Source organism: Symphalangus syndactylus, chromosome 9 (assembly GCF_028878055.3).
Source record: "Symphalangus syndactylus isolate Jambi chromosome 9, NHGRI_mSymSyn1-v2.1_pri, whole genome shotgun sequence".
Taxonomy (NCBI): Eukaryota; Metazoa; Chordata; class Mammalia; order Primates; family Hylobatidae; genus Symphalangus; species Symphalangus syndactylus.
This window is the reverse complement of record NC_072431.2, coordinates 30,968,570-30,984,648: the sequence shown is the minus strand read 5'-3', so window position 1 is coordinate 30,984,648 and position 16,079 is coordinate 30,968,570. Positions and strand designations below refer to the sequence as shown.

At 47.3% G+C, this 16,079-nt stretch overlaps 1 protein-coding gene across 4 annotated transcripts in view; it reads right to left on the bottom strand.

The window, feature by feature from the left end:
* SLC7A8 (solute carrier family 7 member 8) overlaps positions 1–16,079 on the bottom strand; it is a 59,243-nt gene that overhangs the window by 6,071 nt on the left and 37,093 nt on the right. For 3 of the 4 annotated variants that reach the window (XM_055291813.2, XM_055291814.1, XM_055291815.2), the window contains 5 exons: positions 11,675–11,800; positions 9,080–9,233; positions 8,033–8,156; positions 6,531–6,634; positions 61–157 (listed from right to left, as the gene is read on the bottom strand). In XM_055291813.2, coding sequence (XP_055147788.1) covers positions 61–157; positions 6,531–6,634; positions 8,033–8,156; positions 9,080–9,233; positions 11,675–11,800 — 605 coding nt within the window. The remainder of the gene's footprint in view (positions 1–60; positions 158–6,530; positions 6,635–8,032; positions 8,157–9,079; positions 9,234–11,674; positions 11,801–16,079) is intronic. The other variant, XM_055291816.2, reaches the window with a different exon arrangement.

Here is a 16,079-nt window from a genome sequence, read left to right as displayed (position 1 = left end):
CTTAGACTAGGCACAAAGAGAGGGAGGTGTGTGGAGAGTTACAGCAGGAAGAGCCCTTACTGTGAAGAGCAGGGCTGGGATTGGGGTGCAGCGCTTCACGTGGATCATGGCCAACACACTGGGAAGGTGGCCCTCTCGGGCTCCAGCGAAGAACAGCCTGTCAGGGAGAAAAGCAGGTCAGCCTGGGTTAACCCAGGGACCACCAAGCCCCAGCTCCTTCATCCATGCCTACCTTCTGCCCACACAGGGGCATCCCCCCTCCAACCAGGCACCCACCTTCACATGCATACTTTCCACCCCACCAGTCACAGAACCTGTGTTCACAAATGCAGGTGCAAGCAAACCAGAGGCAGCCAGTGGAAAAGTGGATGAACCCTGGGTATGTTAGACGCTGAATGTGGTATGGGTGGCTCAGGGTTACTGATAATTGTACTGCCACTCAGTGGGGTGCTCCCAATGCCTGGAAGGCTGCAGGAGCAGCCTCTGTCTGTTGCCTAAAGTCTTCATCTCTTTAAAAGCATTCCTCACATCCTCAAAGGATGCAGATTCCCTGATACACTGGGACTGAACTGCATATGGAAAGCTTTAAAAACACTTTTTTTTTTTTTTTTTTTGAGATAGAGTCTCACTCTGTCGCCCAGGCTGGAGTGCAGTGCTGCAGTCTCGGCTCACTGCAACCTCTGCCTCCCAGGTTTAAGCAATTTTTTGCCTCAGCCTCCCGAGAAGCTGGGATTACAGGTGTGTGCCACCACGCCCGGCTAATTTTTGTATTTTTAGTAGAGACAGGGTTTCACCATCTTGGCCAGGCTGGTCTTGAACTGCTGACCTCGTGATCCACTTGCCTCAGCTTCCCAAAGTGCTGGGACTATAGGCGTGAGCCACTACGCCTGGCCTAAGAACACTCTTATCCTAGTCAGAGAGTAGTTAGTTGTCTTTGTGGGAGTGGGGAATTGGTGGTGGAAATGTTCTATATCTTGTTTTGGGTAGTGGTTGAATTTTGACAACTGTCAAAATTCATCAAATGGAAGCCAGGCACAGTGGCACACACCTATATTTCTAGCTACTTGGGAGGCTGAAGTAGGAAGACTGCTTGAGCCCAGAAGTTCAAAGCCAGCCTGGGCAACATAGTGAGACTCTACCTCTAAAAAACTACAATAAAAAACAAAAACGAACAAATACAAACAAAAATACCCCCACAAAACTCATCAAAATGAACATTCATGATCTGCTTTTTTTTTTTGAGATGGAGTTTCACTCTTGTTGCCCAGGCTGGAGTGCAATAGCGCGATCTTGGCTCACCGCAACCTCCGCCTCTCAGGTTCAAGCGATTCTCCTGCCTCAGCCTCCCGAGTAGCTGGGATTACAGGCATGCGCCACCACACCCAGCTAATTTTTGCATTTTTGGGGTTTCTCCATGTTGGTCAGGCTGGTCTTGAACTCCCGACCTCAGGTGATCTGCCCGCCTTGGCCTCCCAAAGTGCTGGGATTACAGGCATGAGCCACCATGCCCAGCCTATGATCTGCTTTTTTTTAAAAAAAATTGAGGCAGGGTCTTGCCATGTTGCCCAGGCTGGTCTCAAACTTCTGGGCTCTAATGATCCTCCCGCCTCGGGCTCCCAAAGGGTTGGGATGACAGGCATGAGCCACCACGCCCAGCCTACATATTTTATTGTATGTTAATTGTACTTAAAAATTTATGTCCTGTCTTGTGGGATTGAGTTAAAAAAATTATATCCTGTCTGGGCACGGTGGCTAACACCTGCAATCCCAGCACTTTGGCAGGCTGAGGCAGGAGAATCATTTGAGCCCGGAAGTTTGAGACCAGTCTGGGCAAAATAGTGGACCCTTGTCTCTACAAAAAATAAAAATAAAAAAATTAGCCAGGCATGGTGGCATGTGCCTGTTGTTCCAGTTACTCAGGAGGCTGAGGTGACAGGATCACATGAGCCTGGGAGGCTGAGGCTGCAGTGAGCTGTGATTGTGCGATTGCACTCCACCCTAGGCAACAGAGCAAGAACCTGTCTCAAAAAAAAAAAAAAAAAAAGAAAGAAAAAATTGGAAATATTGTACGTGCCTAAAAGTAGGAGGTCGATAAAATAAATCTGGTATAAGATGAAATGTTATGGGCTAGGCACGGTGGCTCATGGCTGCAATCCCAGCTCTTTGGAAGGCCGAGGTGGGTGGATCACCTGAGGTCAGGAGTTTGAGACCAGCCTGGCCAACATGGTGAAACCCTGTCTCTACTAAAAATACAAAAATTAGCCAGATGTGGTGGCACGTGCCTGTAATCCCAGCTACTCGGAAGGTTAAGGCAGAATTGCCTGAACCCGGGAGGTGGAGGTTGCTGTGAGCAGAGATCACGCCATTGCACTCCAACTTGGATGACAGAGTGAAACTCTGTCTCAAAGAAAAAAAAAAAGGAACATTATATAGTCATAATGTTTTTGAAAAAAACTGATTACATGAGAATATGCTCAAAATATAACATCAAATGAAAAAACAGGACTGAAAACTATAGTGCAAATAATTTTTTTTTTTTTTTTTGAGACACGGTCTCCCTCTGTTGCCCAGGCTGGAGTGCAGTGGCACAATGGCAGCTCACTGTAGCCTTGACCTCCCAAACTCAAATGATCCTCCTGTCTCAGTCTTCCAAGTAGCTGGGACTACAGGTGTGCACCATCATGCCCAAATGCCAATTAATTTTAAGATTATTTATGGGCCTATTTGTTAAAATGCTAACTGATTATCTCTGGGTGGTGAAATTATGGTTAATTTTAATTTTCTTCCTTATACATTACAGAAAAAATTTTAAAAATTGTAAAATGCAGCCTGGGCAACATGGTGAAACCCCGTCTCTACAAAAAATACAAAAATTAGCCAGGCGTGGTAGAGCGTGCCTGTAATTCCAGCTACTGAAGGGGCTGAAGTGGGAGGATGACTTGAGCCTGGGAGGTTGAGGCTGCAGTGAGCTGTATTTGCACCACTGCACTCCAGCCTGGGTGACAAAGTGAGACCCCGTCTCCAAAAAAAAAAAAAAAAAGAAAGAAAGAAAAGGAAAAGATGAATAAAATTCTAAAACAGATGGAATATTTATGATCAGAATAAAGATTTTTTAACTTAAAAAAATTAAACTTTTTATTTTTCCAATTTTTAGAGATGGGGTCTTGCTCTGTCACCCAGGCTGGAGTAGAGTGGCATGATTATAGCTCACTGCAGCCTCCAATTCCTGGGCTCCAGTGATCCTCTAGTCTCAGCCTCCTGAGTAGCTGGGACTACCTGTACGTACCACCATGCTCAGTTAACTTAAAAAATGAAACTTTTTATTTTGAGATAATTGTAGATTCGCATTCAGTGAATCTTATAACCAAGTACAGTTGTAAGAAATAATAAAGAGAGATCCTATGTATCTTTTGCCCAGTTTCCTCCATTGGTAACATGCTACACAATTATATTATAATATCACAACTAGGATATTGACGTTTAAATCAATTTTATTTTTTACTTATTTTTCTTTGCTAATTTTTTGTAGTGGCAAGGTCTTGCCTTGTTGCCCAGGCTGGTCTCGAACTACTGGGCTCAAGCAATGCTTCCACCTTGCCCTCACAAAGTACTGGGATTACAGGCGTGAGCCACCATGCCTAGCCCCAAAAGTTATCATTTAAAAAATTTTTTTTGAGACGGACTCTTTCTCTGTTGCCCAGGCTGGAGTGCAGTGGCACGATCTCGGCTCACTGCAACCTCCGCCTCCTGGGTTCAAGTGATTCTTCTGCCTCAGCCTCCTGGGTAGCTGGGAGTACAGGCACCTGCCACCACACTCGGCTCGTTTTTGTATTTTTTTTTTTAGTAGAGGTGGGGTTTCATTATATTGGCTAGGCTGGTCTCAAACTCCTGACCTTGTGATCCACCCGCCTCAGCCTCCCAAAGCGCTGGGATTATAGGTGTGAGCCACCGCGCCCAGATATAAAAGTTATTTTTAAAAAGAAAAGTTTTAGGCCAGGCGCGGTGGCTCACGCCTGTAATCACGCCTGTGCTGTAATCCCAGCACTTTGGGAGGCTGAGGCGGGCAGATCACGAGGTCAGGAGATCGAGACCATCCTGGCTAACACGGTGAAACCCTGTCTCTACTGAAAATACAAAAATTAGCCAGGCATGGTGGCAGGCGCCTGTAGTCCCAGCTACTTGGGAGGCTGAGGCAGGAGAATGGCGTGAACCCGGGAGACAGCATGTGCAGTGAGCCAAGATTGCGCCACTGCACTCCAGCCTGGGTGACAGAGCGAGACTCTGCCTTAAAAAAAAAAAAAAAAAAGAAAAATTTTAAGAGAATAATTTGAATGTTCCTAGCATAAAGAAAAGACAATATTGAAGGAGATGGGATATCTCAATTACTCTGATTTGATTTTTACACATTATATCAATGTATTGAAACATCATTGGTAGCTTGAAAATATGTACATCTATTATATACATATGAATATGAAACTTGAACATAAAAATCAGCCCTCCTTCCCTTTTACTCTCCTAAGAGAAAAGTGAATATTAGAAGCTGTCAACAGTAATTTACATGTCAGTGCAAACTGGACCACTTTTTTCTTTTTTCTGGGGAAAGGCTCACCTAAGGGATGACAGGCAGTGTACAGCTTGATAGGAACAAAAACGCACATATTCAGCACACTGGGAGTTCAGAGGAGAATTGTCATTTACTTTGTAATTTGTGTATGGAGTAGACTGAAGCTAACAGCAGCAACTTATCAGAAGTGTGGGAGTTGACTGTATCCCCAAGTACCCATAAGCGGTAACCATCATGAACTCCCTAGGCCAGTGTCACTACTTTCATGCAGCCATACGCATCCCCATCCCCTCTCCCATGCTACTGCACCTCTACAGGGCAGTCTCATGCACCAGGTGCTCTGTGGGGCTTATCGTGCACATAGCCAGGGTCCTGCATTCACGTCCCTCCTACACATGCAGACAGGACCAAGTGTAATTGTCCAGATCCAACAGCATTTGCAAGTGTCAAGTTCACAAGAGACAGTTCTTGCCCAGCTAGCCGATAACGGAGGAGACGATGACATTAAGCATAACACACATCCACACACTCGGACTCTTCAGGAAGGACCATCCTCTCCCTACCCGACAACACAAAGGAGTGACAGAGAGATAAAGAAGGAGGGAAGGAGAAGGAAGGAAGAAGGAACTCGAAAGATGAGCAGAAGAGGCCTGGGTGGGTGAGGTCTTGCCTCTGAATCGGAGGTGGAGCACACCACGCGCCACCGTTTCCTGCATGCACACACAACTAGACCACATGCACGCAGACCGCTGCTAGGCCTGCCTGAGGGACAAACCCCACTCTAAAGTGACTGTAGCCAGTCACTCTCCTCCAATAGATCTCAGGGAGCCTCATGGGTCACTGTTCTTCCACCGCTTGGCCTCGGCGGGGGCCTCCGTGTGGCCACTGCTCCTGTGTAACATGCACACGAGGTTGCTGTGGGTGAGCGTCATAGGGTCCCGGGGTACAGGGGACACCCACACCACCTCTTTCCAGCCCTGGGTCCTAAAAACATTGCACTACCTTGTTATTTCACAGGAACTCTTCCTGATGTGACGGCTTTGGAAGGAGCTGAACTCAGGGACTCATCTTTGGAGCAGGACTGTACCCTGAGGGCAGGGGGTGCTTTCTAAGAACCTGGGAGGACCTCTTGAACCACACAAATGGACATCATTCAACATCTGCTAGCCTCGACAGCCCCTTCTGAAGACAGCAAAAGAAAGGGCCGGGTCCTTGGATGCGTGGAGGTAGGACCTGGGACTCATGGACCCGCTCGCACTTCTGGCTTCTGAGAGAGCTCTGGGGTGGGGGTCATGGGTAAAAGCCTCTTTCTTTGGACAAATGTTTGCTTTCCACTTTTCCCCACCCTCTCACTTCACATTCTCCACCTGAGTCTCATGGGTGGCCTCGAAAAGGCCTGTACAGCCACCTCTCTGCTGAGCAGGGAGGAGCTCTGCATTCTTGGGGCAATCAGGGTGAAGCCATCCCACCTGTAGGCTAGTTCCAGAACATTCATGGGAGGCCAGACCCAGAGGCCCCAGGCACAAGTCTCCCTCTTGGTCCCTTTCCAAGTGGGGTCCTTTTCCAGCCAGCAGCAGCCTGTTTCCAGGTAAGTGGAAATGGGGGCTCTGGGACTGCAGCCAAGATACTGTCTTGCTGCCAACCACAGCCCCTGACTGGGGGCTGCATCAGGCAGGCCGGCAGCCTCCTCTGTCTTCTGCTCCTTTTGAAATGAGACAAGCCACTACATGTGAAGCACCTAGGACCCATATGCCACACACATCGCAGGTGACCACGTGAGCAGCACACACTCCTCGGCATCCACACTGACACACACGCCCTCATGTGAGCAATCACCCCCTGCAAGCCCAACATCCAGATGCCCACACAGACCCCTGCTGACAGAGACAAGCCCACCATATACAAACAGCAAAGTGCACAGCAGAGTGGCCCCTGGCCGGGGAAGGGCCCAGGCAGCACTCACCGAGAAGAGGTGAAGAGAGACCCATTAACTCCTCCAAATGTGGACAGGGCAACAGAAATGGGCATGATCCAGGCCATGACTCCTAGGAGCTTCTCTCCAAAAGTCTGGGGGAGGAAACAAGGAGATAAGCAAAGGAGAGGTTACCACTCCCCGACCCCTTAGCTCCCACTTCACTCTGGGAAACCATTTCTCCCATCTCCACCCTTGCTAATTCTCTCTCGCCAAGTTTCTTAAGAGCCCCCACCCTCTCAAGGGTGGACCCCTACACAGGGGGGTTAATACATGTTTTAGGCTAATTAACTGAAGGAGGTAGTACACACTGGTAATAATAATAATGAACTAACACTTACTAATCTTGTTTTGTGGATGAGGAACTGAGTCACATAGTGATTAAGTAGCTTGCCTAAGATTACACACCCAGCGAGTGGAGGGGCCGGCATTGGAAGCCAGGTGGTGTGATCCAGGCCTTACATACATTATATGATTTCTCCAGCACAGGGAAGGGCACAGGCTTGTCAGGCAGATCTGTCAGGCAGATCCAGGCTCAAATCCTTGCCCTCTAGCTAGGAGCTGTGAGACCTTGAGCAAAGTTTATGATTTTTGAGCCTCCATTTCCCAACTGCAAAATAGGGATTAATCCAGAATCACAGGGTGAGAATTTCTCAATTCATCAAAACAGATGAGTTGGGGGTAAAATAATAAGAATGAGCCCCTCAGTCTGAGAAAGAAGAGGCTGTGAAGCTATAGATGAATCTTCATGTATTTAAGGACTATTACAATGCAGGGGACCAGCCTTTTCTATATTCCCCGAGCCAGGTTTACAGCACATTACTGAGGAGAGATTGTTCAGAATAGAAGGCTGTTGGTCATAAGAACAGGCTGCCGCAGGAGACGGGAGGACCTCTTTCTTTATAGTCTTTTGAGATAAGGCCAGTGAAGAGACTGGCAGGGTGGGTGGTGGCCCAGCCTGATGCCAGGTGAGGGAGCAAGGTGCCTCCCAGGTCCTTCTTAGATATCAAGGATCCCAACCCCTTGCACCAGCATGGTCTCTTTCCCCAAAGAGCACACCTGACTTCTGTTTCTGGAGGTGAAGGCAGAGAGAAACGGCATGTCTTGTGCAAGATTATGTCTTTCTGAGGAGGGGCTTGTCTGCTTCATACCACTCTCACATTTAGAGCTTTAAGTGCCCGAGATTAGGAGTTGGCAAACTTTTTCTGTAAAGGGCCAGATAGTAAATGTCTTATAGCTTCTCAGGCCACGCGGTCTCTGTGGCAATGACTCGGTTCTGCCATTGTAGCTGTTCTATGTACAACCCAGCCACCTGTTTGCTCCTGGGCACTTAAAGATACCGCAGCCCATGACATATGTGGTTTCTGCCCTGAGAACTTGGGGGTGATTTCCACTTCCACAAGGCCATGGATCAGGGAAAAGCGAGTGGGGCTACAGCAGGCAAGTCTATGTCCGCATTCCTGGTATGAGAGACTGGGACTTTCATTTCTTACCACAGCGACGGCGTTGGATGCCAGCAGCTCCTGGGGGGACATTGCAGTGACATAAGCGACATTGGCAAAGACATACACAAATGTGACCAGTGGGATGGAGATGAAGATGGCTCTGGGAAGGTTCCTGCAGAGGGAGAGGAGGTGAGGGGAAGGGCTGGCACCCAGGACGCCCGCCTTGCCATGGAGTCCAGGGGGTGTCGTCTGTCTTTCTGCATGCGTGTAGCCTTACAGCCTTCTGTGAGGCTTCCTTTCCCTGGGAGGTGGGCTTTGTCTCAATATGGGCAGGATAATTGAAAGGAAATGAGGCTGAGCATGGTGGTTCACACCTATTATCCCAGCCCTTTATGAGGCCAAGGAGGGAGGATCGTTTGAGCCCAGGAGTTCGAGGCCAGCCCTGGCAACAAGGCAAGGCCTCTTCTTTACAAATTAAAAAATTAACTGGGCACGGTGGCATGTGCCTGTAGTCCCAGCTACTTAGGAGGCTGAGGTGGGAGGATTTCTTGAGCCCAGGAGATTGAGGCTGCAGTGAGCTATGACTGCACCGCTGGACTCCAGCCTGGGTGACAGGGTGAGACCCTGTCTAAAAACAAAACAAAACAAAAGAAAAAATAAGTTAAAAAAATGAAGGCACTATAACAACTCAGGTTGGAAATACGCTCCACACCTGTTGATCTTGACCTGAATCTCCACAGTGCACCTTTTCCCCCTGCCTCAAGACACCAAGACTGGCCTGTCCTGAAACAAGCAAGATTCCCAGGAGGCTCTCAGGGCACAATTCGTTCTCTAAGGCAGTGGTGTTACTGCAGGACAGTTTTCAGCTTCTAAACTGCTCTGGGAAAGTCACTGGATCCTTTTCTCCTCCTGGTGGGGTGAACGGCAAATGGTTTAAGTGCCTGGGAAATGAACTACGACTTCAGGATAGATCAAATCACAGTCAGAATGGGGCTGAGGAAGGCGAGGTGGGCAATGGACACCTGCTCCCTCTTTCCAGCAGCAGGTGCTGTGGCCCTTCAAGGGAGAGGGAATAGCTGGGTTCTTTCAACTCACTTGTAGGGATCAACAAGTTCCTCAGTCACGTAATTCAGAAAGTTCCAGCCTCCATAGGCAAAGGAGCCCTGAAGGAAAGCCAGTGCAACGAGGCCGATGTCAGGTTCCTGGAAATTCTCAAATGCATTCTTTGGCTCCAGCCAGAAGTATTCTCCTGTGGACACAAGCAACAGGAGGCTGCTCAGTGAGACAAGTCAGGGGCCCAGCAGCCCCTGTCCTGCCCTGGCCCACCTCTCACCCCTCCCTGTGGCAATGACACCAACTCTGTCTTGTCTCCAGTGAACCCAACATATTGGATAAATTGGGATAAAGGGAGCAGGGATATTCAGGCCCAGGGCTTCCGAGACCCCAGAAACTATGAGTTCAAATGAGGGTTTAAGTGCAGTTCTGAATGCTCCTTTTGTAAAAGGCAAAGTTATTTAAAAGGAAAGGACACGGTAAATTGGGCTTTGGAAATACAGGATTGGAGTCATTGGTAATCTCCTGACCACTTTCTCTAAGTTTCTACATTTTCATGAAGAAAGCATCTAGGGTTGGGCACAGTGGCTCAGGCCTGTAATCGCAACAATTTGGGAGGTCAAGGCAGAAGGAATGCTTGAGGCCAGGAGTTTGAGACAAGCCTGGGCAACATAGCAAGACCCCCATCTCCACCACTAATTTAAAAAGTTAGCTGGGTGTGGTGGTGCATGCCTATAGGCTCACCTATTTGAGAGGCTAAGGTGGGAGGATCACTTGAGCCCACGAGTTTGAGGCTGCAGTGAGCTATGATTGTGCCATTGCACTCCACTGTGGATGACAGAGCAAGACCCTGTCTCCAAAAAAGAAAAAAGAAACAAACAAACAAACAAAAAATCAAGCATCCAGAACAACAAACACTCAAACGTAAGTTTCCATAATGCTATATTAGTTCAAGCTTGTTTTGCTGCTTGCTTTGTTGATATCCTCCTATCTCTTTCTAACATGTGTGTTTGGTCTCTCTTTTCTGTTTTTTGAGATGGAGTCTCACTCTGTCGCCCAGGCTGGAGTGCAGTGGCACGATCTCAGCTCACTGCAACCTCCGCCTCCCAGGTTCAAGCGATTCTCCTGCTTCGGCCTCCTGAGTAGCTGGAGTTACAGGCATGTGCCACCATGCCTGGCTAAATTTTTTTGTATTTTTTAGTAGATACAGGGTTTCATCATGTTGGCCAGGTTGGTCTCGAACTCCTGACCTCAAGTGATCTGCCTGCCTTGGCCTCCCAAAGTGCTGTGATTACAGGCATGAGCCACCATGCCTGGCCATCTCTCTTTTCAAAATTCCCCAAGGACAGGAATTTTTAAGCAAAGAGCTGTTTAAACTGCCTTCCTAGCCCCTAGCACGGTGTGCTGCAGTCTGTGGGCCCTTGGAATCGTCTGCTGACTGGCTAAACTTTCAATGAGATAGAGAGTAACTGATCATATGTTACTTATTCATCTGTAGTTTAACATTGGGACAGGAAATAAGGAGATTAGGGTGACCAGGAGAAAGAATTGAGGCCAGCTTAGGAGGGACTCACTATTTTTGACAAGATAGCGCAGTGATTTCCTTAAGTCTAAATGCCTGAAAGCAATATATAACCCGTTAAAGAACTTAATCCAACTGTTTAAAATAATCAGGCATATTATATAGCAGAAACTTAATTATGTTTCCTGGAGTAGAAGTCCGGGCTGCCCACACTGCCTTCAGGGCTTGTGGGAAATTTCCCTGTTTGTCACCTGACTTTCTCCATGAGGCAGTGACGCTGGGCAGAGCCTCATGGTGCCATGGGTCCCATGGAAACCAAATATAGCCTTAGGCTTGGAAAGGGCCAAATCCAGTGGGGAATGTTGGCAGGGGCCCCGGGAATGCAGAGCTCTCTCTCTCAGAAATTATAAGTAATTTTGAAACATAAAATACCTTTCTCTGTCCTCCACTTTAAGATGTGGACAAGATTCAATAGAAGATGCAGGGAGCTTCCCTGGGGTTGGGGCAAAAAGACAATAGGAATCTAGAGATCTGGGGTTTTTGTTTGTTTATTTGTTTTTGAGACAAGGTCTTGCTCAGTCACCAGGCTGGAGTGCAGTGGCACAATCATAGCTCACTGCAGCCTCAAACTCCTGGGCTCAAGTGATCCTCCCACCTTAGCCTCCAGAGTAAGTGAGACCACAGCCATGCACCACCGTGCCCCACTAATTTTTAAATTTTTTTGTAGAGATGGGATCTCACTATGCTGTTCAGGCTAGTCTCAAACTCCTGGGCTCAAGTGGTCCTCCTGCCTCATCCTTCCTAAGTGCTGGGATTACAGGCGTGAGCTACCACACTCGGCTGATATGTGGGGTCTTTACCTAGCTGTGCTAGAGCCTTGAGGTAAGCATGGGAGAGGTGACCTTTGCAGCCTAAAGAGAACATTCCCTACTCCCAGCCACCTTGGGGAAAATGGTTTCTCCTTCCCTTTTGTCAAGCAAGGGAAGAAGAGAAGTCACTCAAGGCTAGAATTGGGGAAATCTCAGGGTGTGCATACTTCCAAAGCTGGGCTGAGAGGGTGTGTACATGCAAGGGGAGGAAAGCTGGGCAGCACCTGTTGTTCCTGTGATACTCACCTTTGCATATCTGTACAATCCCCATGATGATAATCAGGGCCAAGGCCAGGAGCTTCCCAGCTGTGAAGATGTCTTGAACCCGGGTGGCCCACCGCACACTGGAACAGTTGACCCATGTGAGGAGCACTGAAATGAAAGACCCCCAAACAGACCTTCAGGGGCTGTATCTGGCTGCATGATGCCCAAGGTACACAAGCAGAAGTGCTCCCTCGTCCTGACGATGAGATTGTAGTAGGTGAGCCAGACATCCAGCAAGCTCAACCCCAGGGACCAGAGACTTTGGCTAGGTTAATGGGTTACAAATGGGGATTATATGTCCCAAATTAGAGCGTGGGCACAGCATGCCCTGCTGAGGGCTAGAAGCCAGGAGTAGGCATGGAAGTGTAGACACTGGCTTTGGGGGTAAGATCGCATCTGATCAGGGCACAAGTATGGGCTTTGTCTTCAAGTTATTATTTGTGCAAGAGAAGCTGTGAGCAGCTGGTGGGATTCAGGAAGCCACCTTCCTGAATCTGATTTTGGGGTAACAGAGGCTTAGGGGACTCTTATGTTACTTAGGTTTATTGAGATATAATCTATATCTTACTAAAACTCACCTTTTTAAAGTGTACAGTTTGATGAGATTTGACAAATGCATTTTTTTTTTTTTTGAGACGGAGTCTCACTCTGTTGCCCAGGCTGGAGTGCAGTGGTGCAATCTCGGCTCACTGCAAGCTCTGCCTCCCAGGTTCACGCCATTCTCCTGCCTCAGCCTCCCGAGTAGCTGGGACTACAGGCGCCCACCACTATGCCCGGCTAATTTTTGTATTTTTAGTAGAGACGGGGTTTCACCATGTTAGCCAGGATGGTCTCGATCTCCTGACCTCGTGATCCTCCTGCCTTGGCCTCCCAAACTGCTGGGACTACAGGCTTGAGCCACCGCGCCCGGCCGACAAATGCATTTAATGGCTTAATCGCTTCAACACTTCATATATAGAACATTCCCAACACTCTAAAAAGTTTCCTTTTGCATCATGCCCCTTTGTAGTCAGTTAGGCAAATCTTCTTCCCCTACCTCTACAACCATTACTTTGACTTCTGTCCCTACAGCTTTGTCTTTTTCAAAATGTCACATAAATGGAATCATATAATATGTGGCTTCTTTCGCTTCACATAATGCTTTCGAGATCTACTCATGTTGTGGCATATATTACAATTTGTTCCTTTCATAGAATGCCAAATAGCATTCTGTGATATAAAGGTATCCGTTTGTTTTTCCACAGACATTTGGGTTGCTCACAGTGTGGGACTATTATGAATAGAGTTGTGATAAATACTTGTGGAGATGTCTTTTTTCTTTTTGTGGATTGTAGAGATCTTTGAGTGGGGTTTTCATTGCTCTTGAGTAAATCCCCAGGAATGAGATTCTGGGCCATAGAGTAAATGTGTTTAACTTTATAAGAAACTGCCAAATTGTCTTCCACAGTGGCTGTCTCATTTTGCATTCCTACTCTCATGTCAGAGTTCCTGTTGCTCTGCATCTTTCCCAGCATTTGGTATTGTCAGTTTAAACAAAAATTTTTTTTTTTTTTTTTTGCTAATAGGCATGTAGTTGTATTTCATTATGGTTTTGATTTGCATTTCCCTAATGGCTAATGATGTTGAGCAACTTTTCATGTGCTTATTTACCATCCATTTACAAATCTTCTTTGGTGGCATGGGGAGTTGTAATTCTCTACAAAAAATTTAAAAAATAAGCTGGGTGGTGTGGTGGCTCTGACTTCACTTGAATGGCTGATCAAGTTTTATCAATACCATATTCTTAAATGGTACTTCTACTTTCCAAGTATTTCCCAACCTTACTTGATGCTGAGAACATTTGGTTAGGGTAGGATTGTCCTGACATTAACCATCTGTAACCTTGCTTCGTGCACTGTCTCCACCTGGCAAACCCCTTCTCCTCTTTCAAGATTCAGCTTAAATGTCACCTGTTCTGTGAATCTTTATAATTCAGCATGTTATTGGCCGGGCGCGGTGGCTCACGCCTGTAATCCCAGCACTTTGGGAGGCCGAGGCGGGCGGATCACGAGGTCAGGAGATCGAGACCATCCTGGCTGACACGGTGAAACCCCGTCTCTACTAAAAATACAAAAAAAAAAATTAGCCGGGCGAGGTGGCGGGCGCCTATAGTCCCAGCTACGCAGGAGGCTGAGGCAGGAGAATGGCGTAAACCCTGGGGGGCGGAGCTTGCAGTGAGCCGAGATCGCGCCACTGCACTCCAGCCTGGGCGACAGCGAGACTCTGTTTCAAAAAAAAAAAAAAGAAAACTAATTCAGCATGTTATTTATTCCTAACAATATGCCTGCAAAGGAAGATATATCAGCTGTGTTTTGTAGACGAGGAACAAAGTTTGTTCCTTCTCTCTAGAACAATCCCAGACCACTTTGTTTATATCTAATGTTGGGATGTATTTCTTTTTTCTTTTTCTTTTTTTTTTTGAGACAGAATCTCACTCTATTGCCCAGGCTGGAGTACAGTGGTGAGATCTCGGCTCACTGCAAGCTCTGCCTCCCAGGTTCATGCCATTCTCCTGCCTTAGCTGGGACTACAGGCGCCCGCCACCACACCCAGCTAATTTTTTGTATTTTTAGTAAAGACGGGGTTTCACCCTGTTAGCCAGAATGGTCTCGATCTCCTGACCTCGTGATCCTCAGCCTCCCAAAGTGCTGGGATTACAGGCAGGAGCCACGGCGCCCGGCCGGGATGTATTTCTTTGTATTAAAATGACCTGCTTCTGGCCGGGCATGGTGGCTCACGCTTGTAATCCCAGCACTTTGGGAGGTCAAGGTGGGCGGATCATGAGGTCAGGAGTTCGAGACCAGCTTGGCTAACACAGAGAAACCCGTCTCTACTAAAAATACAAAAATTAGCTGGGTGTGGTGGTGGGCGCCTGTAATCCCAGCTACTCGGGAGGCTGAGGCAGGAAAATCACTTGTACCCGGGAGGCGGAGGTTGCAGTGAGCCGAGATTGTGCCACTACACTCCAGCGTGGGCGACAGAGCTAGACTACACCTCAAAAAAAAAAATTTTTTTTTTTAAGACACCAAGGGCAAGTAAACGTTTTCATGTTTTTAAAGGGCAAGTAAATGTTTTCATGTTTTTAAAGGGCAAGTAAATGTTTTCATGTTTTTAAATCTCAGGACTTACCATTGGTGCCTGCAAATAGTAGATGCTCAGCAAGTATTTAATAAATGAATTTTAAAATATCACAATTCATTAGCCTTCCAATATCATCTCAGTCTACACATTCCACAACGCACATCAACCTCTTCTGCTCCCCAGGAACCTCATCAAAAGGAGACACAATCTCTAGTTGGCTTCACGTTGCCAAAGGGCAACAGGAACTTGACTTCAAGAGTAGAAGCTCCTGACTCCTCATGGAAGAGCTATTATCCAAGATGATGACATACAAGGAGAAGCAAAACATGTTGTCAGAGGAAGGATTTTAAGTGCCCGAGCAGGGAGAACACTTTGTAAATACTCGAATGTTCCAGATGGACTGACATCCTGATAAACACACATTTGGTTTGTCTTACTCAATTCAATAAGGATTTCAGGATCATGTGCCTGGTGACAAGCCAACCTAAGTCACTCTAAACAACTGGGTCTGTGATCTCAGCTTCTTCCCTAGGCCCCAAGGCATGCAAGGTACAAGGCTGGGCCCCTTCACCCAGGAATTCAGGCAGACACAGCAGTAACTCAAGGATAAAGGAGATTGATAAAAGGAAGGAAGGAAGATTAGGAAACAAACCCCATGAGCCTCAGGGATAGGTAAGGATTACACAATAAGGAACCGGATCTTGATCTCAGGGAAGAAAATCCTTCTCCAAGGGGAGGAGAGGGCAGGGCGAGGAAATGACAGAAGGTGCTTGAGGAAAATAAGGGCAGAACAGGACAACTCAAAGAAATTCCTCCTCCCCCAAGCAGACCACCTCCCTGTGTGCTAGGAAAGAAAACATGAAATCATTTCTTTACAAGATGGACTTTACTGAGTCACAGAAAGACACCTTCAAACTATCAGCTCAGTGGTGTTCCTGGGGTGACAGAGATAGGGATGCTTTGTAAAATAACCTATCTGTGGCTATCTTCTGTCTTGCCTAACCTTATCTCCATCACTTCCCAAGAACTCAGCCCTTGACTAATATTTAACCTTTCACCTTCACAGTAATCTTTCAGAAACAAAAAGAAATTCTGAGAATGAGGTGGGGATAGGCAGGCTGCCTGTGACACCTAATCTCCTTGGAACAATGGCTGCAGGCCCCAGATCTGGCCCTTCACCCTGCAGTTGGCTGATCATACCATGTGACTGAGGGGAAAGAGGGTATCAGTCTCCTGGTACCACAAGACAGCTTCCCTCACAGCAGGC